At 38.7% G+C, this 12,720-nt stretch overlaps 2 protein-coding genes across 2 annotated transcripts in view; both read left to right on the plus strand.

Moving 5' to 3' along the window:
• Positions 1-7,658, plus strand: part of LOC308687455 (hemicentin-1-like) — a 93,209-nt gene extending 85,551 nt beyond the window's left edge. The window contains exons 16-28 of the mRNA XM_081360017.1: positions 23-277; positions 391-645; positions 1,499-1,753; positions 1,866-2,120; positions 2,974-3,228; positions 3,341-3,595; positions 3,709-3,963; positions 4,817-5,071; positions 5,185-5,439; positions 5,558-5,812; positions 5,926-6,180; positions 6,294-6,548; positions 6,662-7,658. Of these exons, the coding sequence (XP_081216143.1) occupies positions 23-277; positions 391-645; positions 1,499-1,753; positions 1,866-2,120; positions 2,974-3,228; positions 3,341-3,595; positions 3,709-3,963; positions 4,817-5,071; positions 5,185-5,439; positions 5,558-5,812; positions 5,926-6,180; positions 6,294-6,548; positions 6,662-6,855 (3,254 nt within the window). The 3' untranslated portion in view covers positions 6,856-7,658. The remainder of the gene's footprint in view (positions 1-22; positions 278-390; positions 646-1,498; positions 1,754-1,865; positions 2,121-2,973; positions 3,229-3,340; positions 3,596-3,708; positions 3,964-4,816; positions 5,072-5,184; positions 5,440-5,557; positions 5,813-5,925; positions 6,181-6,293; positions 6,549-6,661) is intronic.
• Positions 7,236-12,720, plus strand: part of LOC308687496 (adhesion G protein-coupled receptor E3-like) — a 29,146-nt gene continuing 23,661 nt past the window's right edge. Inside the window, exons 1-3 of the mRNA XM_081360070.1 lie at positions 7,236-8,441; positions 8,555-8,803; positions 11,483-11,514. Of these exons, the coding sequence (XP_081216196.1) occupies positions 8,438-8,441; positions 8,555-8,803; positions 11,483-11,514 (285 nt within the window). The 5' untranslated portion in view covers positions 7,236-8,437. The remainder of the gene's footprint in view (positions 8,442-8,554; positions 8,804-11,482; positions 11,515-12,720) is intronic.

Genomic DNA, 12,720 nt, shown 5'->3' on the forward strand with positions numbered 1-12,720 from the left:
ATAATTTGGTGATTGTTATTAGACCCTCCCAGGAACGTCTCAGTGTTGATGAGTGGATCTGGTGTAATAGTGGAGGGAGATTCAGTGACTCTGAACTGCATCAGTGACTCAAACCCTCCTGCAGAAATCAGCTGGATTAAAGGAGGAACGATTGTAGGATCTAGAGGAATCTACAACATCTCAAAGATCAGCTCTGATGGCAGTGGAGAATACAAGTGCAAGTCCATCAATGAACATGGAGAGAAATACTCTGATACTGTGACTTTAAATGTCATGTGTGAGTTTATTATAAAACATAAGATGCTAATTCTCTGTTTGGATTAATTTGGTTCATATTAGCCATTTTAAAAATGTGTCAGTGGTCTTAAATAATTTGGTGATTGTTATTAGACCCTCCCAGGAACGTCTCAGTGTTGATGAGTGGATCTGGTGTAATAGTGGAGGGAGATTCAGTGACTCTGAACTGCATCAGTGACTCAAACCCTCCTGCAGAAATCAGCTGGTTTAAAGGAGGAACGATTGTAGGATCTGGAAGAATCTACAGCTTCTCAAAGATCAGCTCTGATGACAGTGGAGAATACAAGTGCAAGTCCATCAATGAACATGGAGAGAAATACTCTGATACTGTGACTTTAAATGTCATGTGTGAGTTTATTATAAAACATAAGATGCTAATTCTCTGTTACCCCTTTTCCACCAAGGCAGAGCTGGTGCTGGTTCGGAGCCAGAGCCTAGTTTCAAATCGGTTCTTTGTTTTTCCACCGCCAAAGCACCAGCTCCGAACCAGTAAAACTGGTTCTTAAGTAGCACCAAATCATTGCAGGGTCTAGAACGGAGCCAAGAAAGAACCGCTTGCGTCAGGGGCTGGGGGCAGGGTTACCGTGACCAACAAGAAACTTGTGACCGCCATTTTTAAATAGCAGCTAGTCGAGCTAATAGCAGCTCGATTATAATATCCGTCTATGTAAGTTACGGCGAGCTGCACGAACGCGTTGGATTCCGATGTATTTTTGCAAACCCATGAGCACATAGTCTTGCAACGTCCATTATTGTTGATGGCTTGTTCGAGATGCATCGGAGCGGCGAGGACCGATCGGAGCTGCGGGAGTGTTTGGAGAACATACGACTCCTTGTGCTTTTAGATCGCTATCGCAGTGCTTTGGTGTCATGCGGCGATCGATCTGCGAGAAGCCGATGCATCTCGAACAAGCCTGGCGTGTTTGTGTTTGGCGCTACCGCACTAGCGGTTGCTGGGCAACATGAGACGTATACAGTGACGTAAGATCTGGCTCTGTTGTGGCTCTCTAGCCGGTGGAAAGGCAAACCAGTTCTTAGAAAGCTCGTCAGTCGAACCAACTCTGAACCAGCTTTGGCTCTGGCTCTGAACCAGCACCCGGTTCTTGTTGGTGGAAAAGGGGTATGTTTGGATTAATTTGGTTCATACTAGTCATTTTAAAAATGTGTCAGAGGTCTTAAATAATTTGGTGATTGTTATTAGACCCTCCCAGGAACGTCTCAGTGTTGATGAGTGGATCTGGTGTAATAGTGGAGGGGGATTCAGTAATTCTGAACTGCATCAGTGACTCAAACCCTCCTGCAGAAATCAGCTGGTTTAAAGGAGGAACGATTGTAGGATCTGGAAGAATCTACAGCTTCTCAAAGATCAGCTCTGATGACAGTGGAGAATACAAGTGCAAGTCCATCAATGAACATGGAGAGAAATACTCTGATACTGTGACTTTAAACGTCATGTGTGAGTTTATTATAAACATAAGATGCTAATTCTCTGTTTGGATTAATTCGGTTCATATTAGCCATTTTAAAAATGTGTCAGTGGTCTTAAATAATTTGGTGATTGTTATTAGACCCTCCCAGGAACGTCTCAGTGTTGATGAGTGGATCTGGTGTAATAGTGGAGGGAGATTCAGTGACTCTGAACTGCATCAGTGACTCAAACCCTCCTGCAGAAATCAGCTGGTTTAAAGGAGGAACGATTGTAGGATCTGGAAGAATCTACAGCTTCTCAAAGATCAGCTCTGATGACAGTGGAGAATACAAGTGCAAGTCCATCAATGAACATGGAGAGAAATACTCTGATACTGTGACTTTAAATGTCATGTGTGAGTTTATTATAAAACATAAGATGCTAATTCTCTGTTACCCCTTTTCCACCAAGGCAGAGCTGGTGCTGGTTCGGAGCCAGAGCCTAGTTTCAAATCGGTTCTTTGTTTTTCCACCGCCAAAGCACCAGCTCCGAACCAGTAAAACTGGTTCTTAAGTAGCACCAAATCATTGCAGGGTCTAGAACGGAGCCAAGAAAGAACCGCTTGCGTCAGGGGCTGGGGGCAGGGTTACCGTGACCAACAAGAAACTTGTGACCGCCATTTTTAAATAGCAGCTAGTCGAGCTAATAGCAGCTCGATTATAATATCCGTCTATGTAAGTTACGGCGAGCTGCACGAACGCGTTGGATTCCGATGTATTTTTGCAAACCCATGAGCACATAGTCTTGCAACGTCCATTATTGTTGATGGCTTGTTCGAGATGCATCGGAGCGGCGAGGACCGATCGGAGCTGCGGGAGTGTTTGGAGAACATACGACTCCTTGTGCTTTTAGATCGCTATCGCAGTGCTTTGGTGTCATGCGGCGATCGATCTGCGAGAAGCCGATGCATCTCGAACAAGCCTGGCGTGTTTGTGTTTGGCGCTACCGCACTAGCGGTTGCTGGGCAACATGAGACGTATACAGTGACGTAAGATCTGGCTCTGTTGTGGCTCTCTAGCCGGTGGAAAGGCAAACCAGTTCTTAGAAAGCTCGTCAGTCGAACCAACTCTGAACCAGCTTTGGCTCTGGCTCTGAACCAGCACCCGGTTCTTGTTGGTGGAAAAGGGGTATGTTTGGATTAATTTGGTTCATACTAGTCATTTTAAAAATGTGTCAGAGGTCTTAAATAATTTGGTGATTGTTATTAGACCCTCCCAGGAACGTCTCAGTGTTGATGAGTGGATCTGGTGTAATAGTGGAGGGGGATTCAGTAATTCTGAACTGCATCAGTGACTCAAACCCTCCTGCAGAAATCAGCTGGTTTAAAGGAGGAACGATTGTAGGATCTGGAAGAATCTACAGCTTCTCAAAGATCAGCTCTGATGACAGTGGAGAATACAAGTGCAAGTCCATCAATGAACATGGAGAGAAATACTCTGATACTGTGACTTTAAACGTCATGTGTGAGTTTATTATAAACATAAGATGCTAATTCTCTGTTTGGATTAATTCGGTTCATATTAGCCATTTTAAAAATGTGTCAGAGGTCTTAAATAATTTGGTGATTGTTATTAGACCCTCCCAGGAACGTCTCAGTGTTGATGAGTGGATCTGGTGTAATAGTGGAGGGAGATTCAGTGACTCTGAACTGCATCAGTGACTCAAACCCTCCTGCAGAAATCAGCTGGATTAAAGGAGGAACGATTGTAGGATCTAGAGGAATCTACAACATCTCAAAGATCAGCTCTGATGGCAGTGGAGAATACAAGTGCAAGTCCATCAATGAACATGGAGAGAAATACTCTGATACTGTGACTTTAAATGTCATGTGTGAGTTTATTATAAAACATAAGATGCTAATTCTCTGTTTGGATTAATTTGGTTCATATTAGCCATTTTAAAAATGTGTCAGAGGTCTTAAATAATTTGGTGATTGTTATTAGACCCTCCCAGGAACGTCTCAGTGTTGATGGTTGGATCTGGTGTAATAGTGGAGGGAGATTCAGTGACTCTGAACTGCATCAGTGACTCAAACCCTCCTGCAGAAATCAGCTGGATTAAAGGAGGAACGTTTGTAGGATCTGGAAGAATCTACAACATCTCAAAGATCAGCTCTGATGACAGTGGAGAATACAAGTGCAAGTCCATCAATGAACATGGAGAGAAATACTCTGATACTGTGACTTTAAATGTCATGTGTGAGTTTATTATAAAACATAAGATGCTAATTCTCTGTTACCCCTTTTCCACCAAGGCAGAGCTGGTGCTGGTTCGGAGCCAGAGCCTAGTTTCAAATCGGTTCTTTGTTTTTCCACCGCCAAAGCACCAGCTCCGAACCAGTAAAACTGGTTCTTAAGTAGCACCAAATCATTGCAGGGTCTAGAACGGAGCCAAGAAAGAACCGCTTGCGTCAGGGGCTGGGGGCGGGGTTACCGTGACCAACAAGAAACTTGTGATCGCCATTTTTAAATAGCAGCTAGTCGAGCTAATAGCAGCTCGATTATAATATCCATCTATGTAAGTTACGGCGAGCTACACGAACGCGTTGGATTCCGATGTATTTTTGCAAACCCATGAGCACATAGTCTTGCAACGTCCATTATTGTTGATGGCTTGTTCGAGATGCATCGGAGCAGCGAGGACCGATCGGAGCTGCGGGAGAGTTTGGAGAACATACGACTCCTTGTGCTTTTAGATTGCTATCGCAGTGCTTTGGTGTCATGCGGTGATCGATCTGCGAGAAGCCGATGCATCTCGAACAAGCCTGGCGTGTTTGTGTTTGGCGCTACCGCACTAGCGGTTGCTGGGCAACATGAGACGTATACAGTGACGTAAGATCTGGCTCTGTTGTGGCTCTCTAGCCGGTGGAAAGGCAAACCGGTTCTTAGTAAGCTCGTCAGTCGAACCAACTCTGAACCAGCTTTGGCTCTGGCTCTGAACCAGCACCCGGTTCTTGTTGGTGGAAAAGGGGTATGTTTGGATTAATTTGGTTCATATTAGTCATTTTAAAAATGTGTCAGAGGTCTTAAATAATTTGGTGATTGTTATTAGACCCTCCCAGGAACGTCTCAGTGTTGATGAGTGGATCTGGTGTAATAGTGGAGGGAGATTCAGTGACTCTGAACTGCATCAGTGACTCAAACCCTCCTGCAGAAATCAGCTGGATTAAAGGAGGAACGATTGTAGGATCTGGAAGAATCTACAGCATCTCAAAGATCAGCTCTGATGACAGTGGAGAATACAAGTGCAAGTCCATCAATGAACATGGAGAGAAATACTCTGATACTGTGACTTTAAATGTCATGTGTGAGTTTATTATAAAACATAAGATGCTAATTATCTGTTTGGATTAATTTGGTTCATATTAGCCATTTTAAAAATGTGTCAGAGGTCTTAAATAATTTGGTGATTGTTATTAGACCCTCCCAGGAGCGTCTCAGTGTTGATGAGTGGATCTGGTGTAATAGTGGAGGGAGATTCAGTGACTCTGAACTGCATCAGTGACTCAAACCCTCCTGCAGAAATCAGCTGGATTAAAGGAGGAACGATTGTAGAATCTAGAAGAATCTTCAACATCTCAAAGATCAGCTCTGATGACAGTGGAGAATACAAGTGCAAGTCCATCAATGAACATGGAGAGAAATACTCTGATACTGTGACTTTAAATGTCATGTGTGAGTTTATTATAAAACATAAGATGCTAATTCTCTGTTTGGATTAATTCGGTTCATACTGTATTAGTCATTTTAAAAATGTGTCAGAGGTCTTAAATAATTTGGTGATTGTTATTAGACCCTCCCAGGAACGTCTCAGTGTTGATGAGTGGATCTGGTGTAATAGTGGAGGGAGATTCAGTGACTCTGAACTGCATCAGTGACTCAAACCCTCCTGCAGAAATCAGCTGGATTAAAGGAGGAATGATTGTAGGATCTGGAGGAATCTACAACATCTCAAAGATCAGCTCTGATGACAGTGGAGAATACAAGTGCAAGTCCATCAATGAACATGGAGAGAAATACTCAGATACTGTGACTTTAAATGTCATGTGTGAGTTTATTATAAAACATAAGATCGTAATTCTCTGTTTGGATTAATTTGGTTCATATTAGTCATTTTAAAAATGTGTCAGAGGTCTTAAATAATTTGGTGATTGTTATTAGACCCTCCCAGGAACGTCTCAGTGTTGATGAGTGGATCTGGTGTAATAGTGGAGGGAGATTCAGTGACTCTGAACTGCATCAGTGACTCAAACCCTCCTGCAGAAATCAGCTGGATTAAAGGAGGAACGATTGTAGGATCTGGAAGAATCTACAGCATCTCAAAGATCAGCTCTGATGACAGTGGAGAATACAAGTGCAAGTCCATCAATGAACATGGAGAGAAATACTCAGATACTGTGACTTTAAACGTCATGTGTGAGTTTATTATAAAACATAAGATGCTAATTCTCTGTTTGGATTAATTCGGTTCATATTAGTCAATTTAAAAATGTGTCAGAGGTCTTAAATAATTTGGTGATTCTTATTAGACCCTCCCAGGAACGTCTCAGTGTTGATGAGTGGATCTGGTGTAATAGTGGAGGGAGATTCAGTGACTCTGAACTGCATCAGTGACTCAAACCCTCCTGCAGAAATCAGCTGGTTTAAAGGAGGAACGATTGTAGGATCTGAAAGAATCTACAACATCTCAAAGATCAGCTCTGATGACAGTGGAGAATACAAGTGCAAGTCCATCAATGAACATGGAGAGAAATACTCAGATACTGTGACTTTAAACGTCATGTGTGAGTTTATTATAAAACATAAGATGCTAATTCTCTGTTTGGATTAATTCGGTTCATATTAGTCAATTTAAAAATGTGTCAGAGGTCTTAAATAATTTGGTGATTGTTATTAGACCCTCCCAGGAACGTCTCAGTGTTGATGAGTGGATCTGGTGTAATAGTGGAGGGAGATTCAGTGACTCTGAACTGCATCAGTGACTCAAACCCTCCTGCAGAAATCAGCTGGATTAAAGGAGGAACGATTGTAGGATCTGGAGGAATCTACAACATCTCAAAGATCAGCTCTGATGACCAGGGCCGGTTCTAGACATTAGGAGGCCCTAGGCAAAATTCATGTTGGAGGCCCCCCACCCGCCACCCCCCATAAAAAAACACTTGAAAACAAATATGATTCCTAACCTTTTTATTTATACAACATTTAATTTTAAAAGCAGTATATTTTTACTTACACAGTACATAAGTTTGGACACATTACTATTTGTAATGTTTTTGAAAGAAGTCTCTTATGCTCATCAAGCCTGGATTTATTTGATCAAAAATAAAGAAAAATAATATAGTGAAATATTATTAAAATTTTAAATAATGGTTTTCTATTTTACTATACTTTATATTTATGTGATGCAAAGCTGAATTTAGTGTCACGTGATCCTTCAGAAAACTTTATAATATTCTGATTTATTATCAAATGTTAGAAATGGTGCTTAATATTTATTTTATAACCTGATACTTTTTTTCAGGATTTTTGATTATTAAAAAGTTGTTTTTAAAAAAGTACAGTATATTCCTGTTTTTTCCTGTATTTTTGATCAAATAAATGCAGGCTTGTAGAGCATAATAATAAACTTCTTTCAAAAACATTAAAAATAGTAATGGGTCCAGACTTTTACCGGTACTGTATGTACATATTAATCAAACTTTATCTAAGGTAATGTCTTTTTTGTTTAATGAAGATGTTATTGTTATTGTTGTTGTTGTTGTTGTTATTTTGCTGTTTTATTCAATTTATTCACAGTTCCAGAATCCCACTAAGTGCTTTTATATTGCATTGCTACCTTAAATATGCTTTACACAAATCAAGTGGAAGAGAAAGACACGATCGCTACTGAGCAGAAAAAAAAATATAAACTGATATTATTGGCGTAATGTCAGGAGATGTCTAATCATCAGCAGAATTTAGAAGCCCATAGATATGAGATCCTTTAGCCTATTAGAAACATTTAAAAATGTTGTACTGTGTTGGCTTTTTAACTTAGAATACACACGTCTTGTCTTTTAATTTTGTAGCTTTTTTACTAGTCAGCTCCCGACACGATGTTATTCATTGTACGCGCAAATTCAAAGCGTCGCGTCTGGGCACGTTAATGACGCTCGCGCTCTTTTAAACTCGTAATAAAGCGGTGAATGATTTTTCCAGAAATGACGCTGATCTACAGTAGGCTACAAGTTTATATTTAGAATACATAATCACTCCAAAATAGATGACGACAACTCACACACCTGCATTATGAGCTGTGCTTCTTTGTGTGCTTATTAGGCTTTTGCCTCGCAGCACCTGATGGATGCGTTCGTTATACTTTCAGAAGCCGGCACCCGCTTTGTAACGGACACATTAATTGGTTTAACTGCAGTAATGTAACAGTCTATGGTTAAGATAAACATCGTCACTATTTTTAGTTAATTAATAAATATTGAAATAAATTGTAGATAGGACATATGTACAATTTTTTTTTTGTCCCTCTGTCTGGGCCCCATCCCGCCAATCGGGCCCTAGGCACGTGCCTAGTTTGCCTTTGGGTTAATCCGGCTCTGCTGATGACAGTGGAGAATACAAGTGCAAGTCCATCAACGAACATGGAGAGAAATACTCAGATACTGTGACTTTAAATGTCATGTGTGAGTTTATTATAAAACATAAGATGCTAATTCTCTGTTTGGATTAATTCGGTTCATATTAGTCATTTTAAAAATGTGTCAGAGGTCTTAAATAATTTGGTGATTGTTATTAGACCCTCCCAGGAACGTCTCAGTGTTGATGAGTGGATCTGGTGTAATAGTGGAGGGAGATTCAGTGACTCTGAACTGCATCAGTGACTCAAACCCTCCTGCTCTGAACTTCAGCTGGTTTAAGGAGAATGAAACCTCAGCTGTTGGATCTGGACAGAGTTTCAGTGCACTACAGAGTGGACGCTTCAACTGTCAGGCTCACAATCAACATGGATCTCAGAGATCAGACGCTGTAACTGTCACTGTTAAAGGTAGAGCGGCTCTTATACTTACATTACTCTTTCTAGAGTGATTCAAATGAATCTGTTCAGCTCAATGTCATGTGTGAGTACAGATTGACTTTTTCTTTTTAATATCAATACTTTTCACACATTACAAAGAATACATTTCTGAATTTATGATTTATAAAAATGTTTTAACCACTATTTTTAAGACTGCCCCTCCCCAACACCCGCCATTATACATTTATAACAATAATATCTTAGTCAAAACCTAAAGTAATCTTGACAAACTATATAGCATTTGAAAGTGTTCAGACTGTAGTTTTCATATTTGACGACTGATTTTAGAAATATGTGGTGCCCAATTATAACACATGCTCTGATTCTTTCGTATGTTTTTATATGTATTTTAGAGATTGAATTCAAATTAAATCAAATATTAACATTACTACCTAGACTACTTCTGAATAGGATGTCTACTTCATAAATATATTTTTTTAAAGTATGGAAATATATGGTTAAGATCACTCAATCCATATATGGAAATCGAAGAGTCCTTATATGGTCACCAGAGGAGTCTGGATGTCATCTAGTGGAAAAGTTTGGTACTGCGCTAAAAAAAACTTGATAAATATTTTTGAGACATCAACCTAAAATTTGTCACAGAACTTGTTCAGATATTTAGCTTTAATTTTCTTGAAGTTTTAGAGTTTTATATAAAATTAAAAAATATATATTTTACATTTTTATAAACTTCTATGATGTTTTTGTAAACTTTAATTTAACAAGGTTTTTAAAGGCACCTATTATGAGAAATTCACTTTTACATAGTGTTTGAACATAAATGTGTCGACAGTGTGTGTACACAACCACCCTATAATAATAAACATCCACCCACTCCTCTTTTTGATTCCCCATAAATCATAAGCAGTGTCTCAGAACAAGCGGTATGCTTTCTCACGCACCCCTGCCAAACTGTGGAGCCAGGTAGTGTTGCACTGCACACTCAGACCCCACTCCGGGACGGGTCTCTGTCCTCTGCCTGTGGTCCCATTGGTCCTGCTGGTTCGGTCGCTGGGAGCCTGGATAGAGCCGTCACGTTCCTTCATTATCAAAACACTGATGGATCACATGCTGTAGAATCATAGGGCTACTACAATCATTAATGTAAAATTAATGACCCATATAATCAAAGATAAGACTCAATAAGAGCTCAGTGAATCAGACTACTACATTATGATTATGTCATCATCATCACATTACCAACATCACCTGATTCATTTTCTCTCTGATTTTCTTGCCATAACCAAAGTTACAGCAGCCAGAGAAAAACTAATGTTAGAAAGTCAAGGGTCAAGAGCCCAACTAAAGAAACACTGATCACCATCATGGTGATTTTTAAAACTCTTTTTAATAAATCAATTGTTAATTCTCAATAAGAACTTCTGTAGACGTCTGCCAGAAATAAAGTCAGTCTGGTTAGTAATAAGTGAAGCTGGTAATGCTGTTTGTGGAGTTGTTTAATCCTCCTCTGCTGAGATCTTCACAGATTTAATGTCTTCTTTTCTCTTCAGTTGATTTCATCTGAGGCTGTGACTGAAGTCATTTGTAGTTCTTGTGTTTCTGCTCGTCTCTTTTTTCTGTTCTTGTTGTTTCTCTAAATGTACATTCCCAGAATTCCCTGCGTGACACTTCACATTTGATGCTATTTCATTTAAATAAGTTTCTTCTTAGTTTTTGTACCAGTCATGTACATTTGGGGTTTATATTACATCATATATTGTTTAATGAATGTTTATGGCATTATTTGGAGTCATGTGTGTGTCACCATGATGGTGTTTTGTGTTTGTGTGTATGACACTGTGCACCTTCTTTACATTAACATGTTTCTCGATTCGTGGAAAACCAATGGTGGTGAACTTTGAATCATCATGTGCTTTTTCTTTTTATCTCCTGTATTATTATGGGGGTTATCAGTATATTACCAAAGTATAAAGCAAATTTTAATACTTTAGTGAATTTGAATGATAACGTTTATCGGTTAAAGGTAATACAAAATGTGTAGTCCTTATAAACACAGAGATGTGTTAAGAATCGACACAGGTTGTGTGTTAAATTTGACACAACGTGTTAAAACTGACACAACATGTGTCATTTTTAACACATCTCTTTTTAGGGTGCAGTGTTTCGTAAAAAATTCTGCAGCTTTGAAAATAATTGTGAGTCAATCATTCAATGATTCGTTTATAAATACAGCTAGTTGCTTTGTTACTGAATGTAAGAATGACTCAATGACTCGCTCATTGAGAAGACAGTGGCTTACCGGTTTTAGAGTAATATATTTTAAAGTATCATTTATTTTTTCCATCATTGCATATTGCTCTATTGAACATTTTTCATTGAAAACATTTTTTATTTCATAAAGTTATGCATAAAGGTAAAAAAAGCACTGTGAAATAAATGTAGAGGGCAAATATTGTCCCTTAATGGAAAAGGTATGACTGAAGTCTAAGTGGAAGAGAGGGGGAACGCAGAAGGAGGAACACCACTCTAAAAAGTTGGAACCACTGCTCTCACCATTAGTCCACAACTGCTGAAATCTTGCTGAATCCACAATCTTACTGAAATTGCTGCTTAATAAAATAGTTATTTCTTTCAGTTTTGCAGTTTATTATATTACTGACTTCATGCTGATTTCTGTCATTGCAGGTAGAAATATAACGCCGCTGGAAGGACGCAACGTAAGTTGAGTTTCTGAAATTGAAGTTAATCAATAATAGTCCAAACTGAAGCAGTGCAATAACATGTGCATTTTAGATATGTGTGTAATCTGAAATATGAATGTGCTTTTCTAATAACTGCTGATGGTTTATGGGGGCATTCAGTCCATATAAGCTGTGAATACTCTGCATACAAAAGCCAATTGAAAGAATGAGTTTGTGGACTCGCTAATTAATTAATACTAGAAATTACTACAAATTCCCTTGTTATTTGAGGAGTAACATAAAGCTTACATAATAAAATGTTGGAAATACATAACCGTCCGTCATTCATTTATTTGCCAAACCAGGGTTTTGGGTAAGCGGGTCCACAATAGCTTTGAAGCCTATACTCTCTGTCATCATCATTGTTCTGCATTCTCATTGTTTGCTGGCAATATGGATTTAATGCGCAGAGAAAGCTGTCCACGAAGCTGTCCATTTCAACCACACATTCTCATTACTTCTTTTACAAACTTAAACTTTTATTCCAGTACTTTTGTTAGTTTGGATCAGGGCCGGCCCAAGGTATAAGCGAACTAAGTGGCTGCTTGGGGCCCCCTGGCCACCCCCTGCACTGAAAAAATGATACTTTGGATTAACTTAAAAAAATTGATGTAATTTGTTACAGCAATTTTTTTTTAGATTTTCTCAATTTGTATTTATTTATTTATAACCAACACCATCAGATCACTTTTTTTTTCTTTGTTCATCTGTCAGTTATAACATACAAAGGCCAAACAAAATCTAAAGTAAACATATAAGGGTCAAGAGCCCAACTAATGCAAACACTGATCACCATAATGGTAACTCACAATTTGTGATTTTCTCCTTCAGTGATTCTCTAGTTAACATCAGGTGTCTTCAATAATAGTCAATCATCACTCAATTAATCATTTATTTATCCCATTAACTTTAACACTCTTGAGTAAAAATGGTTTAATTTTGGTTTGACATTAAATACAAATTTATGGTTTTAACTAAATCATGAATACAATTTGAGAAAATCTAAAAAAATTTGCTGTAACAAATTACATTAATTTTTTTTAGTTAATCCAAAGTATCATTTTTTTTCAGTGATAGAAGGCGTAACACTTACTTTGAGGCAAAGTGAAAACAGAAGGTATAAACTGAAAATCACAATTTTCCATTGGACCAATGTAAATATATATTTTGAATGAATTGCAC

Source organism: Scardinius erythrophthalmus (assembly GCF_964197995.2).
Source record: "Scardinius erythrophthalmus genome assembly, chromosome: 3".
Classification (NCBI taxonomy): Eukaryota; Metazoa; Chordata; class Actinopteri; order Cypriniformes; family Leuciscidae; genus Scardinius; species Scardinius erythrophthalmus.